This window comes from Mirounga leonina, unplaced genomic scaffold (assembly GCF_011800145.1).
Source record: "Mirounga leonina isolate KUSES-001 unplaced genomic scaffold, KU_Mleo_1.0 Mir_170, whole genome shotgun sequence".
NCBI lineage: Eukaryota > Metazoa > Chordata > Mammalia > Carnivora > Phocidae > Mirounga > Mirounga leonina.
In genome coordinates this window covers 17,267,404-17,290,718 of record NW_023270433.1, presented here as the reverse complement: position 1 = coordinate 17,290,718, position 23,315 = coordinate 17,267,404, and the positions used below count along the sequence as shown (strand labels likewise).

Sequence of the window (23,315 nt, the reverse complement as noted above, 5' to 3'; positions counted from 1 at the left end):
AGGGGACATTCCTCGACCCCCCAAAGCTGGAATAGACCTCTTCCTTTGTAACACATCTTCTCCCACCTTCCCCTATCATACTTCCCCTTATTTTACTGTGTTATATTTTATTGTAGGTTTCATTGCTTATCTGTCTCTCCTTATAGACTGTGTACAAATTGAGGTTGGAGCCCTCCTCTCTGTTTTGTTTATTATTTAATCCCTAGCACCTGACATAGAGTAGGGGCTGTAACTGATTAATCAATTGGTCTATCATAAATTAATGAATGTTAAGAACCCTAATCTTGTTGTATCTCTTGTCCCTTTTGGCCTTAGCTTAGAAGATTTCTCCCCTGCCTAGGGCCTTAGGATAATTCTGTGTTTTTAACCTTTTCCATGCCCCTATCACATGTTAACTTTACTTCTAAGACCGGCCCGGGAGATCTAAGAGCCAAAGCTCTCGACTTTTAGAAACCTTCCATATCCTCCAGTAAAATATGGAAGGGTTTTTTCGGCTTTTCACACAAAATGTCCCAAATACCAGAAGGGACCAGTACAAAATTACTTTGAAGTCTCTTTCTTAAATATTTATGCAAAATGCATATTCTACTCTACAATACACATGAGTTGGTTTTAATATTAAAACAATGAAGTTTTTCCCCCAAAAAAATGTTTCTCACAGTGTGATCTTTGGGCCTCTTCTTTCAGTAATGACCTGAAGCACTTACTAGAAATTCAGATTCCCAGGCCAAACTCATCCACAGTGAATCAGAATCCTGGAAGAGGTAATCCAGAATCTGATTTCATATACTCCCAGAATCTGATTTCATATACTCCCAGGTGATTCTTATATACTATTAGTTCAAGAATCCCCTATCTCTTTATCTTGTGGCTTTGGATATATCTTGGCATATCATAGTATATCCCCCTGGGTTAAGGTACTCCAGTTTGAGAATAAAAACCTATAGGATTTTATTTTAATAGATATCTTTCTGGTATCAGATACAACAAACAGTTTGGCAGTCATATTTGAACTAAATAATCCTGTTGCTTTAGCCAAAGATAGTGGGAACAAAATTCATTACTTGGCCTAAACTGGACCAATTAGGTTTTTTTTCCCCTGGGAATTTGATTCAAATGGTCATTGGTCTGTGAGTGCTTGAACTGGCATGAGATACAAAGCTAGACTTGGCTATGGGGTCTTGGCAGGTTAAACTACATTCACAGAGACCAAAAAATGTAAGGAGGGGAGTTAAAGAAAGAGAAAGAAGCAGAGATGGCAGGCTCTGGAGTTATTGCTTCGTAGATGTTGGGGGCTCTGCTATGTTCTCTGTTCTTGGGTTACATGAGAAATCACTATATCATTATAGTAGTTTCTCCATTTTTTGCTTAGAACATTTCAGTGGGTTTCTACTTCTTATCAGTGAAAGAGCCTTGACCAAGAGAAGTATAAACATTCTGTTCTTGGCCTGGCATAGAGGGCCCTTCCCACAGAGATGTCAAACAATCCCTCTAGCCTCATGTCCTACCACCCCAGTCTGCCCCAGTCCCACAAATCAGCTACACGGAACCACTTGGTGAATCAGATAAGCAACAAACTTTTGTCAGTCTAGAATGCTTTTCCTTCATTCTACCTTTGGTCAAATCATACTCATTCTTTAAGACCCACTACAACTGCAATCTGCTCTGGAAACCCCATTCTGATTTCCCAGCAGAACTGAAGGCTTCCATTGCACCTTGGACAACATATCTGCTAGTAGATACAATATTTTATTGAATTATTTATTTGTATGCCTATCCTCTCCACCGAACTTTTCCTTGCCTTATTTTACCAGAAGCTCCTTGCACAAGGCCTGGCCCAGAGCAGGTACTTCATAAATGTTTGTTGCATGACTAAGTGTTGTGTGGATGACTGGGAGCTCTTTGGATGTCTAATCTATGTTATCCTAGCAGACCTTCTCAGTCACCAGGGCAATAGACTCGCTTACATTGTTCTAAACTATCTCCAGACTATTTGTCCTGCCTGTCACTGAGCTGATAGCAGTTGTGAAAGTGATGAATAGCAGACCAATTATGAGCAACAGGAAACATCAGTTATAACTCCAGGGAGAAGACGCAGCCATATCAGTAGCCTCATCCATCTAATCATGAGTCATCTTCCCAAGGCATCTTGCCTTGTGACCTTGAACTGCCAAGGGCTTCTTAGTCTTATACAAATCCAAGTTCTTCAGAGAACGGCTCCTCCTCTCAGCCTGTCTCCTACAAGGCGTTGCTCCTGGCCCACTCAGTCCTAGAAGGGAAAACCTGGATAGAACTCACACTTCTCCTAAGGGAAGCTTTTAGCCAAGGCTCCCAGCCCCACCCAATAGGCAAGACCTGTCTTCTAAGGCCTGCTATCTTTTAACAGATAGTAACTCCTCTCCCCTGTGGTGAGAACATCTGGAGATGAGAGGCGGTGGGAAGGTTTCAATTGGAAGATTTGTCCAAGATTGTGGAGTTTATGTCGCTAAATGCTAGCTTAAGTTAATGGTGAGTTTCTGAGTAAAGGGCTGCAAAGCTTCCCTTCTGTGGCCACTGGTGACCTCATTTTTCCAGTACGCCCATTTTCCCTTAGGAGGCATCTGAAGGAGGCAGTCGCTCCAGCTGATGAGGCCTCCATTCTTGGGCCTGTGGGTGGGGGCAGGGAAAGAAAGTTAGAGGACAGGAGGGGACATGCTTAGTCTAGACTCAAACTAAGCTTATCTTTGCCTTTGAAAGGAAGACTTAGAAATTTAGCTGGGGAGGTTATGAAAAGGGGGATTTCTACCCCATTCATTGTAGTCATATTTCCATCAGGGTATACTGGGACTCTGAAGTCTAGATCCCTTAACCCATAAAACAATGTTATACATGCTGGAGGGACAGCAGGGCATGGAAGCTAAGAGTATAGTCTTTGGAACCAAACCCCTGGGTTCAAATTTTAGTGTTATCACTAAGCAAACTGATGAAGTGACTTCAACTCCATGTTTCATTTCCACATGTATAAAATGGGGATATATTAATGCCTACAGCAGTAAGGAATGTTTAAGGATCATTTGTAAAGTAACTAAAATAATGCCAGATCTATACATGTGTCTCCACATATACATATATTTGACAATTAGATGAATGTTGACAAAGTCCTAAACTTGGATATTCTCTACATGGAAGCAACATACTTATTATAAATTATTATTATCTATTATGAACATAATAAAGTTATTATTTATGACTATTTATAGACAAAAGTTATTCTAGGTACATCTATGCTCAAAATAATTTTTATTATTTTTAATATTTTTTCAATGGGGAAAAATAAATCACTAGAACCAACTGCCAAAAGGACATTAAGATTATCTTTGCCTTTGGGGAGGTATGCCTTTCCTAGTTTCTGTGAACTAACTACCCTTCTGATTTTTTAATCAATGGATGTCTGAGGGTAAGGCAATTACTATTAACTATACACCTACTCTGTGCTGAATGTTTAATCAGCAGCAAGAGTAGAAGCAGAAGAGACAAGGAAGAAAAGAAAGAGAAAGGGGGGGACGTTGAAGATGAAGGAAGAGGAAAGCAGCTGCAACTAACACTGATCAAATTTTGAATCATAGTTGGCATTGCTAAGTGCTTTATATACATAATCTTACCTAAGCTAACAATAATTCTTTGAGTTACATCATCCTCATGTTACCTTCACTGAGATTCTGAGTAAGTTATATCTCCATAGTATGTGGCAAAATAAGAATGTAAGCCTAGGTCTATCTGATTCTTGAACCTTCTTTTCTTTGCATCTATCATCTTACATGATATCCAGAACCATCCTAGAAAGCAAATGTTCTTACAGACAATGGATCTCAGGTAGGATAAGTCACTTGTGCAATACTATAGCCATAAAAAGTAAAATCTTGCCAGACGAACATGGATGGACCTTGAACACATTATGCTAAGTGAAATAAGTCAAGCAAAGACAGACAAATACCGTATGCGCTCACTTATATGTGGAATCTTAAGGGGAAAAAAAGCTCAAAGATAAAGAGAGGCTGATCAGAGGCAGGAGATAGGAGTGGGGAAAATGGGTGAAAGGTCAAAAAGTCGAAACCTGCAGTTATGAAATACATAAGTTATGAGAATGTCATATACAGGTTTGCAATTATAGTTAATAATACTGAGTTGTACACCTGAAAGATGCTAAGAGAATAGATCTCAAAAGTTTCCATCACAAGAAAAAAATTATAACTATGTGATAATGGATGTTAATTATTAATGAGACTTATCATGGTGATCATTTTGCAATGGGCACAAATATTGAATCATTATGTTGTGCACCTGAAACAATATACTGTTATACATCAGTTACATTTCACTAGAGGAGAATGAGGAGGACTAAGAGGTCTTTGTTGAGTTCTGAGACAAGAACTTCAATTAGATAGTGGAATAGCTTCCAAGAAACTGAGAAGTGGCTAAGAGTTGAAAACAGAGCAGAAGTTTCACCACCAAGGAAAAGTGAAGAAAAAGATAGTGACAGGAAAGACTGTAGAATCCAAGAAAGGTTATTTGATGATACAATAGGCTGTCCTATGTCAAAGTGTAGAGGAAGGAGCAATAATGAGGCAGTCTCTACAGCTTACATGGTGAAACTACAGGCTATAGAACCAGAACTATTGGCTGTGTGACATTGATAAGAGATTTCTCCTTCTGAGCTTCAGTACTTTCGCCACTCAAAAGTTATGCTTTGAATGCTTACTATATACATGACACTAAAGACAGAGCTATTGTGACCAAGGACAAATCCAGAAGTCTGGAAGCAAGAGAGTTGCATTTTACCCCTAATTCTGCAGGCAAGTGAAGCAGTCTCTGTGTGTTCTAACTTCTTTCTTCATAAATCATACATCATTAAGAAGGACAATAGACATGCTGGAGTTCTTTCAGAGGCTATTAATCAAGACGGCTGGGATAAACTGACTCAGAGTTAAGAACAGACTGATTTGATGGAAAGCTATCGAAGGAACGGAGGATGTTTACCAGAACTAAGGCCTAAAATGTCTCCAAATACCTGAAAGACCATCACTTAGAACCAGGAGAGAGGACAGATTTTTATTGAGCTGCTTCTATGTGCCAAGCATTGCTGCTAAGCATCTTACCTGGATCATTTTAGTTAATAATTTGTTATTTTAGCTACTTTAGTTAGAAACAATTCTATAAAGTAGACATTATTAAGCCCATTTTACAGGTGAGAAAACAGAATCCTAAAAACTTAAGTAATGTGCCCCAAAACACAAAGGAATTTTGTAGCAAAGCTGATATGTGAATCTTCACCTCTTTGATTCCAAAGTATATGCTCTGTCCAGTAAGTCAATAGTAAGTCTATTCCAATATAGTTTTGATGAATGGAACTAGAGACAAGGATAGGAAATATATAGGAAAGTATTTTGACTCAATAAACAAAACATTCTAGTAGTGAGTGAACAAGCTGCTTAGGGGTTATTGGGCAAGCTTTACTTGGGGTACACAGCCCTTGTAGGGTACAGTAGAAAAGATTTAAGCAATAGACTAGGATAGGACTTGATGCTTGGATAATCCCTTCCACTTCTCAATCTGCCTGCTCTTTCTTTCTCATAGGCATGGTTTTAAATAAAATAAAATAATGAAATGTGGAGGAGAAGGGAAAGGAAGAGGAAGAAAAGGAAGGGAGGAGAAGAAAAGTGAGAGCTTGTCTATACTCAGCACTTACTATGTACCAGGCAGAAGGCTAAGCACGTAAGATGCCCATCTCATTTAATATAATAACCTCAGAAATTAGGTATTATTATTATTAACCCCACCTCACATCTGAGGGAACTATGCTAAGTGTTCCAGAATTCCTTGCCAAAAGTCACATAGGAGAAAAGGAACAGCCGGGACTTGATGACAGATTTGACCAGCATCAAAAACAAACTCTTAACTACTAGATTAGAAAGATCAAGTTATCCTATTAGATCACCTTGGTCTATGGGTGTATCAATACTGGTTGTGGGAAACTGCCAAAAAATCAAACCTAGTCAACCTTCTAGACCTAACTACCAAGTTACAAGAAATACAGGGGCAGAGGAACATGTTAGATGATACCATGGGGATGCAATGAGCAAAATCCAGGCTGGGGACAAATGACCCAGTTTTCTTAATAAAATAGCATAGTAATGGTAATGGTATTGAAGCTATGTTTTTTTAGCCCTTATCTTTTGGAAATATTGACTTTAACATTTACACATAAAATGACATAATGTTTGAGGTGAGACAGAAGGTGACACAGGCTTGGTGTGAGTTGATCACTGTTGCAACTGCAAAGTGAGAGGTACATGGAGGTTCATTACACTAGTTTCTCTGCTCTTGTATACGTTATAGTTTTTTAAACTAAATTGTTCTGGGTTGGGTAGCAGAAGACCCAGGGATTTAACAGTGTCCTCCCAAATGGGAAAATGTGGAGATGAAGCTGAAAAAGAAAAGAAACATGCGATCCCAGGAGAAGCCCCATTTTTCAAGGGTTTCTCTTCCTCCCAGGACTTGAGTTTATAACCTGGAACCCTTCCACTCAGAAATACTAGTATTTATACTAGGATAGTATAAATACTTCTCTGTTGACCAGAGAAGGCACTGCACAGATTGACTGTGTAACGGTACAAACTCATGCTGCTTTCAGCTGCATCTGCCTCGTGAATTGTGAGACACATCTGGAACGACTTTTTGGTTCTTAGAGAGAAACAGAGGGGAGAGTAGAACTGTTTGTGAATTCTTTCTGGGCCCTTTGTATCACTGCTGACTGAAGTTGTCTAATGACCCAAGAAGAGCCCCCGGTGAACAGGGCTAAGCTCCAGAAGGGATGGGGCCTACAGCTTGCTTTGTTCCTGGAAGCCCAGCACCACCCTGGCTGGGGCAATCTTTGCATGGTCATGTGATGGATGAGTGGTTGTGGGTGAGCTAGAAAAGCAATTCCAGCCCTGGTTCTGATAAGTGTTAACCTTTTCAGGCTTCAGGGGTGGCATCTACCCTTTCTGAGCCTCAGTTTCCTTATCTGTAAAATGAAGATAAACATTACTATCTTCATAGGCCTTTTGAGAGGATTAAGGGGGCCAGTGTATGTGAAAGCACCATGTGAGCATACCAGTGTAAGCTGGTAACTCATTCACTTTTTACTCGTTCATTCATCTATTCTCATTGAGAATTTACTGAATTTCTACTATGAGTCAGGCAAGATACCAGAAGCTGTTGATGCAATGCTGAGCAAAAGTTTGCACAGACCCTGGTCTCATGGAGTTCACCCCTTAACGTACAGGACAATTGTTTGACTCAATATCAGGAAGGATATTCTAGAAGTGAGGGGAACAGGATGTTCGGGGTCACTGAGCAAGCTGTCACTGGGAATGTTCAAACACAGAGTCTACTGCATTTGCAAGGTGTAGCAGAAAGGAATCAAGAAGTAGACTCGGGTTGGACTAGATGCTTGTCCAATGCCTTCATTCCTGAGTTTACCTGCTCTTCCTTCCTCATGGCACTGCTATCATCATAAAATAAAATAATAAAACGTGAAGGAGGAGGATACACAGACATTAATCAATTATAAAACATAAAAAGTATAATTAGGAACAGAGGGGCTCCTGGGTGGCTCAGTTGGTTAAGTGTCTGACTCTTGATTTTGGCTCAGGTCATGGTCTCAGGGTTGTGAGATGGAGCTCTAAGTGTGTGGAACCTGCTTATGATTCTCTCTCTCCCTTTCTCTCTTCCTCTCTCCCCCAGCCCCTCCCCCCGACTCACAAGCATGCACTCTCTCTCTCTAAAAAAATAATAATAATAGTTAGAAACTTTGATAACTGCCATGGAAGAAAGATAAAAAGACTCAAGAAAGTACATAAGTAAATGGGGAGCTTATCAAACCCGGAAACTTCAGTGGCATTCTGGTGCGGGAGTAGCAGTTAACTCAGAAAAGGGGGGGGATGGGTGACATGCATGCCAATTAGAGGGAACAGCATGTGCAAAGGCTCTCTGGCATGACAAAGTATAGCCTTTCCAGAAACTGGAAGATTGCCAGTGACTAGAAAACAGAAAGCGAGGGGTGTAGGGGCAGGATGAGTTTTAAGAAGTTGGAAGGGCCAGTCCTAGCAGCCCCATGTAGGCCACAATAAGCACCTCTGCCTTGATCCTAAGGAATTGGAAGGCAGTTAAGTGTTTGAATGAGGAAAGTGATGAGAGTAAGTTTTAGTTTTGAAAATTTCACCCTGGCTACAAGGAAGAAAATTAACTAAAGGGGGCAAGGATCATTGTTAGCCAATGAAGAGGCAATTACATTAGTCCAGGCAAAACTTGAACCAGACTGGGTAAAAGTTAAGTTATTTGAGAAGTTCTTAAGAAGAAAAATTTATAGGATTTAATAATGGGTTGTAGTTTTAGGGGGGATGAGTGCAGGAAGGAAGAAAAGTATCAAGTATATCTCATTGGGTTTCAGGATTACAAAAACTGAAATAGAAAATACTATTAAAAAAGGCATTTTATGGCAAATGTAGTGTCTGCAAGACTTATAAATGAGAAGCCACCCTATTTCCATTGGATGAAGGGATTCAACCCTGGAATGAATGCGAGTGAATCAGTATAGATAGTAGAAGTAGCTAATTTTTTCAAAAATTTTGGCCATTAGATAAAGAAATGAAGACAGGGGCACCTGGGTGGCTCAGTCGGTTAAGCGTCTGCCTTCAGCTCAGGTCACGATCCCAGGGTCCTGGGATCGAGCCCCACATCAAGCTCCTTGCTCAGTGGGGAGCCTGCTTCTCCCTCTGCCTCTGCCTGCTGGTCCCCCTGCTTGTGCTCTCTCTCTGTCAAATAAATAAATAAAATATTAAAAAAAAAAAAAGAAATGAAGACACAGTAGCTGGAGAAGATAATATATAATGATAGTATCTTCAGTATACATTAGACTTCCATTTATGATCATTTACAAAGTTGAAGGGAAGTAGCTAATAGAGAGTAGAGCAAAATGAGAAAAAGCTCAGGAGCCCAGGTCAAACCATGGTTCTACCGGTTCCTACTTCTAGGGACTAGGGGCAAGTGGTCTAACATCTCCATGCCTCAGTTTACACAATGGGGAAAAAAGACAGTAATAGCACCCACCATATGAGGTTCATGAAAGGGTTCAGCGAGCTAAGTATATAAAGGGCTTGAGCTGAGCTCCTGGCACAATTGAAGTGCTCAGTAAATGACTGCTATTAAAAGTACAAGGGAAAGACATTATGTCATTCTCTTTTTTATCACATCTGCTAACTGAATTCAATGTCCCATGGGGCGGGGGTAGGGGGAGGACACCCTGTGCTCTGACATGCAAAAATGTTTGCATTTGCTAAGTCTATATGTCTCTTACATCTTATTGAAGCTGGTAGTCTTCTGGTCCCATGAAATAGCTATGTTTTCCAGCTTTGCAAGTAGGCAATCCAAGCATTAAGTTCCTCTTTTGTAATTGACCATGAGCGTGTTGAGTAATATGTGGAGTATTTCTCCCTCTTTTCTTTGATCTTCCCTCTTGCCAAGGACTGCCTGACAGTCTGGTTTCTGGCCAGTGCACCTCCTCAGAATGCACAGAGATGGAGAGGAAGTGGCCCACAATAGCAGAGATTTACGCCAGATTATAAATACTTGACTTTCCTAATCCCTAAACAAGGAATTCCCTGAAGGAACTTCAGAATGAAAGAGACATATGAACCATGGTTTTAGATAGTGGTTCTCAAGCTCAGTGTGTATCAGAATCACCTAGGAAGCTTGTGAAAATGAAGATTCCCAGCCTCACCCCACCAGAGAAAAACAATCAGTAGGATGAAGCCAGGAGCCTGCATTTTTAACAAATGCCTCCTCCATCCCGACTGATTCTGAGGATTTTGGAGACCCTCTGAAATCCAAGTCTCCATATCCCACTAGGTACCCCTGACCTCACTTGTTCTGCTTTGCTTTTTTTTTTTCTCTTCACCTTCTAATATACAATATTATTTACTACTCTGATTGTTTGTTTTTTGTCTCCCACACATGCTCCAGTAGAAATTAAGTCTCCAGATGGTCGAAATATATGCCTGTTCTGCTCTCTAATGTATCTCAAATGCCCAGAATAGTGCCTGACCTAGAAGAGACCCTCATAAACACTTGATAAAATTATTTGAATTGAGTCCCCACACTCCCAGCCATCTCATATATGAACTTCTGTAGCGGAAACCCTAACTGGTCATCTTATTTTAGTCTTCTACACGTTTGGGGCAAGAACATTTAGAAAGTATGTGGATGCCATGTATCCTTTTTGCCAGGAAAAAGAATTTGATAATGTATACTTTGGCATAATTTTCTGAGGATAGAGATCCAAAGACCCTTCAAAATCAGAGATCTGCAGGCCCCAAATTAATAACCCTTGGTTATTTTTTATTATTATTAACATATAATGTATTATTTGTTTCAGGGGTACAGGTCTGTGATTCAACAGTCTTACACAATTCACAGCGCTCACTATAGCACATACCCTCCCCAGTGTCCATCACCCAGCCACCCCAACCCTCCCACCCCACCCCCCGCTCCAGCAACCCTCAGTTTGTTTCCTGAGATTAAGAATCTCTTATGGTTTATCTCCCTCTCTGGTTTCTTATTGTTTCATTTTTTCCTCTCTTCCCCTATGGTCCTCTGCCTTGTTTCTCAAATGCCACGTATCAGTGAGATCATATGATAATTGTCTTTCTCTAATTGATTTATTTCACTTAGCATAATACCTTCTAGTTCCACACAGCCCTGGTCACTGAAATTCACCCTTCACAGGTTGCTGTAGTCAGTCACCTAAAAGTCACATTTATTTTTATTTTTTAAGATTTTATTTTTAAGTAATCTCTACACCCAACAGGGGACTTGAATCTACAACCCTGAGATCAAGGGTTGCATGCTCCACTGACTGAGTCAGCCAGGTGCCCCTAAAAGTCCCATTAGTCATGTCTTTCCCTTGACCCAAATCTTGAAGGCAGACTCCCCATCATTTACATGGTTCCCAACTCCCTTGAGGCAGCATTCAAAGCTGCCCCACAGCTCAGTCTCCTGCAGACCATTTTTCCAGTTTGATCTCTCCCAAATCTCTCAGACCTGTCACAGAGTGACTGAATAAACACATAAGCTTTAGGGGCGCCTGGGTGCCTTAGCTGGTTAAGTGTCTGACTCTCAATTTCGGTGCAGGTCATGATCTCAGGGTCCTGAGATTGAGCCCCAAGTGGGCTCCGCACTGAACATGGAGACTGCTTGAGATTCTCTCTCTCCCTCTGCTCCCCGATCCCCGCTTGCGCACACACTCTCTCCCTCTCTTAAAAACAAAAACACACACGTAAGCTTTAGACACAGTCATCTCAGGCTTGAATTCTGACCCCACAAGTTGCTAGCTATGTGATCTTAGATAAATTACTTATCTCTGTAAAGCCTCAGGTTTTGCTTTTTAATTTGTGAAATGGGCATAATAGTGCATATTCACATGTGTTGGGGGATAGAGTGAGATATTACTGATATACAGAGAGTGCATATTAATATACACATCAAGCATTTAAAAATGCCAGGCATAGAGTTGGCACTCAGTAATTGTTGGGTTTTATTCTTCTGTTCCATATGTTTGGCATATAGTATTTGACATACTTTCTTTCCCCCTTCCTTTACAATATTCCTTAGTCTCGACCAAGATTTGTCCAACTTTTTTTGTAAAGAACTAGAAGCAAATGTTTTTGGCTTTGTGCACCATACTCTATTCTGTGGCTACTACTGTACCCTGCTATTGTTTCAGAAAAGCAGCCATAGATGATCTGTAAACAAATATGTGGCTAGGTTTCATAAATGTTATTTATAAAAACAGGTGACAAGCTGGATTTCACCCACAGGTCACAGCTTTGCAACTCTGACCTGGGCTAGCTTTGGAACTTTATGGAACTGGGTTCAAGCTTCTATTAAATAGGGATCATAAGAGGACTTCCCTCACAAGTTGTTGGACGATTAAATGAGATCAAGCCTGTAAAGCCCTCGGCACAGTTTCCGGCATGTGACACACATCTCGTAGATGGTATTATCCTCATCACCAACAGACTTGCCTCAAGCTGTTCCGTGATCTGCCCATATCCACCTTGCCTGCCCCGAGAATCTTTTCCAGACTCTCTCTGACTTTCTTTCTCCCACTTTTCTAACACTGTTGGAATGTCAGTTGTATTACTTGAAAATAAGTCATGCATGAATGCAACATATGCAAGTAATTATAGTTACTTATGCGGCTCTTCTCTTCGTCCACTAGACTGTGAGCTCCTTGAAGGCACAATCTGTGTCTTACTCCCCCCCACCCCTAGCCTGTTTCCTAGCACAGTAAGCACCCAAGGCAAGGGGATGGTGGTGACAGTGCTACGGTCATGGTGACAGTGGTTGTGATAATGGGGGCGGTGACGGTGGCAGTGGTAATCATGGTGGGGGGCTGGGTGATCTTGGCTGTTAATTTCTTTTCAAAGAGCACTCATTTGGAGTTCTCTTCTCAGTGAGAGCCAAGGAGTGTAAATAGAGCAAACAAGTCCTTCTGGCAGAGAGAGAGGATCTGCTGGAAAGTCAGACAACCACAACAAGACCAAAATTACACATGGCTCTTCCTAGAGCAGCATGAAAAGAAAAAGAAAAAACAAAACAAAACAAAACTCACATGACTGGGAGTCAGGAGACCCGAGCACTAGGAAAGAATCATCCATCTGTAGAGTATTTTTCAGTCCTCAAATTGCTAGCAAAGGGTGTCTTAATTTTTCTATGTGACAGCCCTGTGGGGAAAGTTATGAATACCCATTTTACAGATGAGGAAACTGACTCTCAGAGAGATGAAAGGCATTGCTGAGGCCAGAAGCCACGCCTAACTACTTCAAATTCAGAACTGGCTGTGTGACTGAGAACAAACCATTCCTCATCTTTAGGTCTTACTCTTATTATTTGCAAAATAAAATGTTGATCTGTAAAATGAACAGGGTATAATTTTAATATCCCCCTCTACTCATAAATGCTGTGTCACTGCAATAAAGTAGAAGATATGTACACCTTTCTCTTCTCAATATTAATTTAAGGAATAAAACTGCTAATATCTCTGGATGGGGAATAAATTGCAGGTCACAGGATGACTCTTCTAACATCAAAATATTTCCCTTATTTTCAGGGTAAAAGTTAGGTCTGACCCTATCACAGCACCAAGAGGTGGGGGGTAGCAGGGGGATAAAGTGAGCCCAGAATTTTCACGCTACAGATAAAGAAACAAAGACCAAAACAGTAGAAGCATTTGTGTCCGATGTCATATAGGAATCAAGGACAGAGTGTAGTTCAAATTCCAGGTGTCCCAATTCTCTAGTTCTTCCACAGAGAACTCCCAACCCCAACATGGATAGAGACACATATTACATGCCTACTCTGCAAATAAGTAAAAGTAAGGTCACCCAGGTGTCAATAGCAGAGAAGAATTTCAAATCCAACTCTGTCTGGCTCTTCACCATGACACTCTTCTGTCTCTCCCACTTGGAGCCTCTTCTCTCTCCAAAGGCTAAATTAACAGCCACACAAAGTCTTGTACATTAAGCACTAGTTGTGCTATAGCTTTGGGCCATGTGGGGTCATTTAACAGGTGGAGGAGGAGATTTAGGTACTAATCAAACTGTCCATCATAAAGAATTTTTTCCTGCTTTCCTTATTCTAAATCACAGCATGACATGTAATGAAGGACTCCTTTCCAACTGAGGCAAAGGCATCATCCTTTCGCATGCATTTATGGAGATGGACCCAAGGAGATCCCAACTGTCAAAGGAGTTAGTGTCTAATGGTTCCCAGGACTATCCAGAGCACATCCTAACCCTGGTCCAGAATCAGAGGCCAGAACTGCCTCGCAGACCTCACGCAAGTCATACCCCCTCTCTGACACTTCCTGACCGTGCCATACAATGGGACTCAAAAGTTGACTGAGCTCCTCAAATAACTCAAGGAGTCAGGAGTTCTTACGTAGAAGACTGGTTCCATTCTATGTTGGGGGGTCCATAGAAGAAGGAAATCCTTTTACTCATGTGTAACTCTACCTATGGTATTCCTAACCAACAGAATATGAACTCCAGCAATGTTTATAAAGTAAGAAAATGTTCCTTTAATCCCTCCATTCATGATCTGCCCTTTGGGGTTAACCAGTGACCTCTCTTATGCAAAAACACAGATCTTACTCTAAAATGTCATGTCCCTAGCACTTTGGGCATCTGCAAAGTTATCAAGTACTACTTAGAAGAGGAAGTACCAAAGGAATCATAAAAAAAAAAGAAGGGTCAAGTTTAGATGAACATCATTTTTATCATTATCACAGAAAATGTTTGTCCATTACATGCTATGTGCCAGGTACTATGCATTCATTATCTCATTTGATTTCCATAAAGACCACATTTTACAGATGTGGGAACTGAGGCTCGGAGAAATCACTCAGCATCACACAGTGAACAGGAGATTGAAGCAAGATTCTAAGTAGAGCACAGAGCCTGAGCTACCTGCTTCCACTTAGACAAAGTCTTTCTTGTAGGAAACTGAGAAAGAAATTCACTCAGCCTCTCTGCCTTTTCAGGTAGGAAAAGAAAAACCCAGAAAGGGAACACGGACTTGCCCCAGCCTTGCTGTGTCTCAGCGTCAGAGCCCAGGCCAAGGTTCTTTTGTGTTTTATCAATGTGTCCTCTACCCCTGGCTGCAGAAAAAAGTGAAGAGATGGAGGAGCCATGGGAGCTGGGGAGAAGGTAGAAAACAAACAATGATCCCAGGGAGAGTGGCTGCCTTCTCATCACACCAGCCTTACTCAGTGGCCATATTCCCCTCCTCCACATCATTTCCACACCTACAGTCGGCCTGTCCCACCCACTCCTACCTTAGCCTGGCTCCCCTGGAAAAGCCTAACGCACCACAGCCCTTAGGCTGTCATGCACCTTTAAAAGGACCTACCATTGGGGTTTGGGGCCAGGGAGAAGAAACTGGAGCCTCAAGGAAGCCAGCTCATCAGGCAGCTCTAACGTTTCTGAGCAGGGATGACTAAGAGGTGGAGAACCTGCAGCTGAGAAGAGGCACCCCTGCCTGTCTACCTGCCCAAACTCTTCTCTGGCTCCCCACCGCTGGGGCTAACCTCCTCACCACCACAGCCTCTGCAGCTCTACCTGGCCTGGCCCTGCCGCTTGGTCCTCAGCACTGCTCATGGAGCTGCCCCTTAGTCTCGGCCCCTGCTACATTGGTTCTCAGCTTTTCAGGGAAATGGGCCATCCTGCTCATTCTTCAGATCTTTGCAGGAGTTGGGTCTTCAATCTTGCTTGTGCTCAGGCTCCTTCCCCTCCCCCAAACCCAGTCCTCCACATTCACTTTATGCACCCGACCCCCAAAAACTCAGTTTAAATGTCACTTCCTAAGGGAAACCTTCCCTAACTCCGCAAGACATCCTATCACACGCTTTCAACCCACTGGCCTGGTCTTCTCTTGGTACTTTGCAGTCTGTCTTGACTTGCGTGATTGTTTCATTAATACCTGTCTCGTCCACAAGTCTGTAAACTCCATGAAGATAAAGACCGAGTCTACTCGTTGTACTCTTCACTTCTCAGTGAAGTGGCATATAGTAAGTACTCAAAAATACTGAATGAATGAATGAATGAATGAATGACTAGTGCTCCAAGAATTCCAGATCTCCTATAGGAACAGTGACATCTAGTGACTCATTCACACTGGAGCTTCTCTGATAACATCCCAACAACTGGCCTTGAAAACATCTCACTGGATTTCCGAAGAAGTGGATATTTTGATCATGCCGAGAAGCTGGCACAGAATCTAGACATGGAGGAATTTGACTCCTACACAAGGAGGAAAAGAATCACCACTCCTCTTGCTACCATATGTGCCAAGAACACATCACATAAGTCCTGTGACTTAGCTAGGATGGTGCCACATTACAGATGAGAGGAGCATGGCCCAGAAAGGCAGCACTGGGCCAAGATTACGGAGCAGTAAATGAGGATTTTCATTTACCTCCCCCACCAAGTCCTGGAGAGCTTGGCCCCATGCAGCTAACCATGCTGCTTCACTCATCCACACTAACACAACACTGGTCAGACCATATTTGGTATTCACTGGAAGTTTCAACAGCTTCCTCACAGGTCTCCCTCTTTCCACACTTGCATTTTCACACTGAGCTCTCACCCTGAAGCTGGAGGGGTAGAGATACACATTTGACTTTTTGTTGTAGTTAGTGTGGGGACCTCTGATGCATAGAATTAGATTATCCATGAGGCTTAGCTCATGACTCAAGCTCATTATTGCACCATGCATGGTTAGGCTTTATGTATTCATCTACTTTGTGTTCATTAATTAGCTAGTTTTAATACTTAAAAAAAAAAACTTCCACAAATCCACTACCCAAAATGCCAGGTAGGAACATGATACCTCCATGTAATGAGGGCTCCCTCATACCACTGCCCCGCCTCCCTGACTCAAGACAGCCATCGCCATCATCCTGAATCCTATGTTGACCATTTCCTTGATTCCCTTTCTAAATAGGTTTATAGCATGGGCCCCTGGGTGGCTCAGTTGTTAAGCGTCTGCCTTTGGCTGGGGTCGTGATGATCCCAGGGTCCTGGGATTAAATCCAATATCAGACCCCCTGCTCATCAGGAAGCCTGTTTCTCCCTCTTCCACTCCCCCTGCTTGTGTTCCCTCTTTCACCATCTCTCCCTCTGTCAAATAAATAAATAAATAAATAAATAAATAAATAAATAAATAAATAAATAGTTTATAGCACCTGTATTCATTCTAAAAATGTAGTGTATTTGGCGTGTATCTGTTTTAATTTAAAACAGGGGAAAGGGTATCATGCTATATAAAATGTATCTTTGGGACTTACATTCTTCATTTAATTTATGTTCATTCATCTCATATTAAGTGACACTATAGTTCATTCATTTTGTCTGTTGTAGAGTATTCCACTGTATGCATATTCCATTGTATGCTTATTTAACTGCTCTCCTACTGACAGTCATCCGGGTTGTTTACAGAGGGCTCCTTCTGCTGCACAAATCTAACCCTATCGAATCCTTCCTGCATATCCTAAGCATCTCACTCCCCTTCAGACAGGATCCAAATTTCATGAGCTAGTTTATAATAACCTGTATGATCAGGCTCCTTCTGACCTCTCTGGCCTCATCTCTGCTTTTCTTCTATCTCTTGATCTTAGCCATGGGATGCCTTTCAGTCTTTGTACAGATCATGTTCTTTTCTGCTTCTGGTCATCTACCTGACACTCTCCCCACGTCCTTGCTCTCATCCCCTCTGCCCTCTATGAAGCCCTACCTGACCACTTACCAACCTCTAGCACTTAGTCCAACAGAATACTATGGTAGGAGTGCATGATCCATAGCATCTTATTAGTATTGGTCAGGTATCTACCAGACTATCTTCTTTGGGGCCCAGGGCAATCTGGGAGTTGCTGCAGAGGGAAGACTGGGGACAAAGTAGAGATGCTTTACCCACCTTCCTTTCTCTAACTGAAGGAGTGGCATTGCTATTCTTGGCTTTATGGATTGGGGTTCCTGAAAGACTGTATTTAGAAAAAGTGTTCCATGAATACAATTTTGCAAACCAGTGAACAAACCATTTATATGGTCTCTTCAAGCCCAGGCATACTGTCATGGGAAATGAAAGATGCAGGAAGAGGAAAAAGAGGAGACATAATTTCACAATTAAGCACAGAGGCTCTGAAGCAGACCAACTTTGAGCAAATCAATAAATATCTTCGAGGTTTCCTCACTTGTAAAGTGGGCATGACATTAGGATGAACCATATGGAATCACCATATTTTTTTAAAAAATTATTTATTTGAGAGAGAGAGAGAGCAAGCACGTGCACAGGGAGGGGCAGAGAGAAACTTTAGCACACTCCTTGCTGAGCTCGGAGATCGATCTCATGACCCTGAGATTATGACCTGAGCTGAAACCAAGAGTTGAATGCTTAACCAACTGCGCCACCCAGGGGCCCCTGGAATTACCATTTTTTTTAATTACCATTTTTATAAGTAAAAAATGATCAAATGTTGACAATTTCATATGAGTCAAAGCAATATTTATACATAAATCAGATCTGGAGGGAAGATTAAATGAGATAATCCAAGTATAATATTGAGGCAGACACTATTAGGTTTTCAAAAAGCCCATATATCTTCTTCCCCAGACCATTAGATAGAATATATTTCCCTGTTTTTGTTTGCAGACACATGCCCAATGTCTGCGTTCTACCCAATGAAATGATATTTGTCACTTTCAGGCTTGGCCCACGAAACTTCTCATGTGTGATCCTCCACGTTCTTTCTTCTTCCACAGCAACTATGGAAGCCTCAGGTTGATGAGGGCACAAGATAGAATAAGGTGGGTCTCTGAACCGCTTCTCAGAGTGAAGCCACTCATCATCAAAAACATTTATTTGGGACTCCACACAAACAAGAAATAAGTTCTATTATATTAAGCCATTGAGATTAGAGGATTTATTGGTTATAGCAGCTATATATGTACTTAAAACATGGTAAGGAATCAATAAATGTCAGTCATCACCATGATGATGTTGAAAGACAATCTCAATGGACAAAGGGCCCACAAGGGCGGGAGGCAGGAAGATTGTTACTTAGATGTGACTTAGTGGCTGTGTCAGGGGAGCTCACCTCCTTGGTACCATTGTCTTGGATGAGGGTATAAAGTGGTACCACATGGTTGATTTCCAGCAGCACTGGTGTGGGGCTCAGCTGCTCCTTGCCCGGTCGGCGGCAAAGGTGGCAGGTAGATGGACAACGGCCTTTTTCCTCACAGCGGATCTCCACACCTGAGATGAGCTGGTCATCCGACAGCATTTGGGCCGTCAGCAGACCTGAGAGGTAGGTGATGAAGGGCATGGACTTGAGTTCCTTCTTGCTGCCCAGCTCTGTGGTCTCTAGAGAGAGAGAAAAAAATCCAATATTGTTCAAAAGGTCAGACTCTTAAACCCATAGGGTCCAATGTGCTAAGGAGGTGGTATCCCATGGAAAAGAAAAAAGATGATAGAGTGGTTTGCTCATGATGCCTTGGAAAGAGCACTGGCATGATGACTCAGATGTCAGAATGGTGTCTTGTTTTACTATTCATATTCAATAGCCCCTTACTTACTTTCTCTGGGCCTCACTTTTTCCATATTTAAAGTTGATTGGTTGGATAAGAGGATTCTCCAAGGGCCCTGTAAGATGTAAATATTCAAAGGTATTTTTCCCAACAAGGAATTCCTGTTTACGGTCAATTTACACAAATTCTACCTTTCTTTTGAAAACTTGCTCCAGTCCTATATTTTCCCAGAAGTTTCATGTAATGGGGGAAACACAAGCTGAAGTCAAGTCAATTTCCATGTAAATCCCAATTCTGCTTGATAATAGCAAGGTACCTTGGGAAGGTTTCTTAATATCCCAAGGCTTATGAGGATTAATTCTGTAAAATGCAGTTATAATACTAACCAAAACAGTTATGAGTGGTAAATGAGACAGAAGGAGGTGGACCTGTGGAAAAGAAATGATTTCCCCTTTCTGTCTGCGCTCATCTGTTCCCTTGTCCAAACTTCTTTTTCTGCCTTCCTCATGTGCACACTGAGATCTAATTACCCATGCTCCATTCTGTGCTGTCTCCCCTGATCCATACAACTAGCATTTCCCACCTCTGTGTCTTTGTTCACCTGCCCTACTCTTCCCCTCTGCCTCTTAAAATGTTTATCACCAATCAATGCTCCATTCCAATGTCACCCTCTTCAGGAATTCTTTTCTCCTTGCTCTAGCCCTTCTTCTCTGAGTGAGTATTTCTGTTTATAAGCCCTAATCTTGTTAAGCTCATATTTTTCATCCCATTTTCTGCTGACTTCTCCAACCATATGATCAGCTCTTAGAGATGGGACCATGTCTCCCACTCCTACCTCCAGCTCCCCACCTCTGCTTCAGTGTTCAGCATAGTGCTAGGGATGTACTTGAGACTTAGTCAAAGAGGAATATTATAGAACTCTGAATGGCTACAATGACATTCATGATCTAGTCTAGAGGTTCTAAAATCCTTCTGAGGAATTCTATGGATCCCAAGCAACATTTCAACAGATGGTTGCAGAGGGCAAGAGGGAAACTGGGTAGATGGAACTCTAAACCCACATCTCAGTTTCAAATAGAGCAGTTCCACTTTATCTCTTTTAAAGACTGGCCTTCTACATAAGACTTCATAAGAAGAGAATAGTCTATGGCTATATCAAGAAGCTCGAAAAAGCAAAGTGATTTGTACAACCCAGAGAGTTCCATTTACATCACAGACTGTATGGATGGTGTTTTCAAACTTGTGCAATGCATAATCTGAGTGGCAAAACAGGGGGGCCCTGCAATAAGGGGCAGAATTTGGTCCAAATGACAGCTTCTTCCAAGCCTGGTAAAGTTAAGGCATGCTCCTGCCTCGGTGGGAACAGGGGCCCTGGGCACCGAGGCCTGAGAGAAAAAAGTAGGGTTATCTCCTACTCTAGCTCTCAGCTTGCAGTGACATGCAGCTGATCTGGAAATGGGCTTGCCAATTAGAAATACAAATAAATGCAGCCTTCATTCATTACTCTCTGGGCCCTCGGGCCTGGGATCTGGGCTCCACCTTTTCTGTCTGGCTGTCAGCAAATGCTTATGAGCATCAGATCAAAGGCTCTGAGGGAGGAAGACAAGGCAAATTCCAGCTAAGCAATCCTTCAGAGGGATTAAAGAAGGGTAGTTACTAAGATAAACAAAACAAAGCTGAGAGGAAGGCATCTGAGCAGCTGGGCAGACAGAGACAGTCTTACATACAGACAAGTTGAAAGAAGAAGATGATGATGACTTTTGGAAGGGCAGGCCAGAGGAACAGTTTTGGAGAAGGGTGACTTCAAACTTGGGAGAGAATAACCATTGAGGGGAGAAGGTCAGAGGGCAATCAGAGCTGCAAGGACATTAGGGGGGTAGTTAACTCACACTCTGATCCAGAGGTCAGTAAACTAAGTGGTACATGAGTCAAATTCAGCCCTCTGCCTTTTTTTTGTAAATAAAATTTTATTGGAACACAGGCACCTTCATTCATTTATGTATTGTGTATGACTACAATGGCAAAACTGAGTAGTTGCAACAAAGATGCTATGGCCCACAAAGCCTAAAATAGTGACTGTCTGATCCTTTACAGAATAAGTTTGGGCACTTCTGCTCCAGTCCTAGGTTACAGCTGGGGAAACTGAGTCTCAGAAGGACAATCTATCTTTGGTCACAGAGGAATGTGGCAGTATAATGGATTAAAGTAAAAACACTGGAATCAATTAGGCCATCGATACACTTAAACTGTGAATCTCCAATGAGAAAAAATTGAGTGGGGCATCTGTTCTCCATAAAACATCTTTCAAAAACTATTGAAAAAGCATACCTTGGAAAATGCTAATCTGGTACAACCCTCCCATTTTAAACAAGGGGAAATTGTGTCCCAAAGAAAGACTTTCCAAGGTCAGATGGTGAGTTAGTGTTCCTTTCAGCACATGATCCTAGTCTCTTCTGTTAACCAATTTATCACTTAAGCCACATTTTAATCTCATATTGTAAAACATAGATGGCCTTTCTCTCACAGCATCTTGCCATATACACATAATTTAATTGGGAACGAAATGTGGTGCTGGGAGTAAAAATTCCCTTGATCAAACAAACATTCATAGCCACTGGGTTAAAGATAAAATTATCCATTTACAACAAAACAAGCTATAGATCTTTGCTGGTCTGTTTTGTTTTGTTTTTTTCCCAATAAATCTTTTTTTTTTTTTTTCCATCTATCAATCCAACAGGTGAGTTAAAAGCCCATAGTCTAGGCTGACAACTGCCTTGCAGTAGTGATATAGAATTCAGAGCTGAACTTAAGGGCTGGTTTTGCAAAAGGAGGGCACTTGAGAGTCACCTGGTCTAACCCCATTGCTCAACAAATGAAGAACCTGAGACCTAAACAGAGAAAGAGATTTACGTCTATCTTCCATGCACATTTATTAACAATGATCCTTTTTGTAAAGATTGTATCATGCTTAAATTATGATCTGGATGAGAGTTACAACAGGGAAGACCATTAACCATTCCATTAATTATTCCTCTGTAGACATTACAATTGTGAAAGCTAATTATTTCAGATCCAACCTCACTCTGTGGCTAAAGTCATCTTTAGTTCAAGTGCCAATTCTTCAGAAAAGCCTTCCCTGAACTCCATCCCCATGCTACCAATCTATATAGGGCATCATATTAAAGATTCTCGTAGCATCCTGTTCTATCCATCACCTCTCAATGCTTCCAGACTGTAAACTCCATGAGGACAAAGACAGTATTAGTTTTGCTGATTCTCATATCCACTTCACATAGAACATTTAGGCTTTCAGTAGTAGTTTCAATAAATATTTGTTGGATATACAGTTATAGACTGTGATCACTGCACTATCTTATCAGAGCATCGATAAGTCTAAGAGCAAAGATTTGTGAATTTCAAACTGACAATTGATGGCTTGTAATCAAGGGACAACCTCTTTCCAAAGTAAAATTAGCTTTCTCAATTGGAAGCTTTACAGATGAATAGCTGATCAATTTGCCAGTTGTTCTGGCCTCCTCTGGGTTTTCACATAGGCCCTTGCCATTGAGGGGATGGGAGAGTTCAGTTAAAACAGGCTGTCTTTAACAGGCAAGGATAAAGAGCATTTTTGAAGAGACTTATCCTCTGTTCACATTTCCCATCCCTCTGAACAATGCTTCCAAAATAGGATCATGTCTGGTTTTAAACCCAATTCAGTTCCAATGACACTACAACCCATTCATTTGAGAACCTGCCAACTGAACTCTCTTTTTTCTCCTCCCAAATTCCTGCTGGGTATTATTTTGTTGCCACCAAAAAAAAAAAAAAAAAAAAAGCAGCAGCCTCAGTTGAAGTGACAACTCCTTGTTGGGAGGGCAGCCAGGGCTTTTCGGCAGGAGGTGATGGCACTGCTTGCCCTCATCCAGAAAACAAAACAAAGGCAGCAGACTAAGGGCTCCTGGGAGAGCCAAAGCTGTGCGAATGTTTGTTCAATATTCGGCAACAGTGCAGGGCACTGCCTCCCAAGTTAGACAGGCTTGCTTTGGCAATAGGCTTGCACTTGAAGCATTTAAAGGCTCCACAGGGACCAGAGGGGCTCAAATTAGAAACGTTAAGGGTGGGGAAAAGAGGGTGAGACTTTTATATCATAAAGAA

The 23,315-nt window shown here is 41.6% G+C and overlaps 1 protein-coding gene across 3 annotated transcripts in view; it reads right to left on the bottom strand.

The window, feature by feature from the left end:
- ASTN2 (astrotactin 2) overlaps positions 1–23,315 on the bottom strand; it is an 868,677-nt gene that overhangs the window by 162,059 nt on the left and 683,303 nt on the right. For all 3 annotated transcript variants that reach the window (XM_035015962.1, XM_035015963.1, XM_035015965.1), the window contains one exon: positions 18,731–18,996. In XM_035015962.1, coding sequence (XP_034871853.1) covers positions 18,731–18,996 — 266 coding nt within the window. The remainder of the gene's footprint in view (positions 1–18,730; positions 18,997–23,315) is intronic.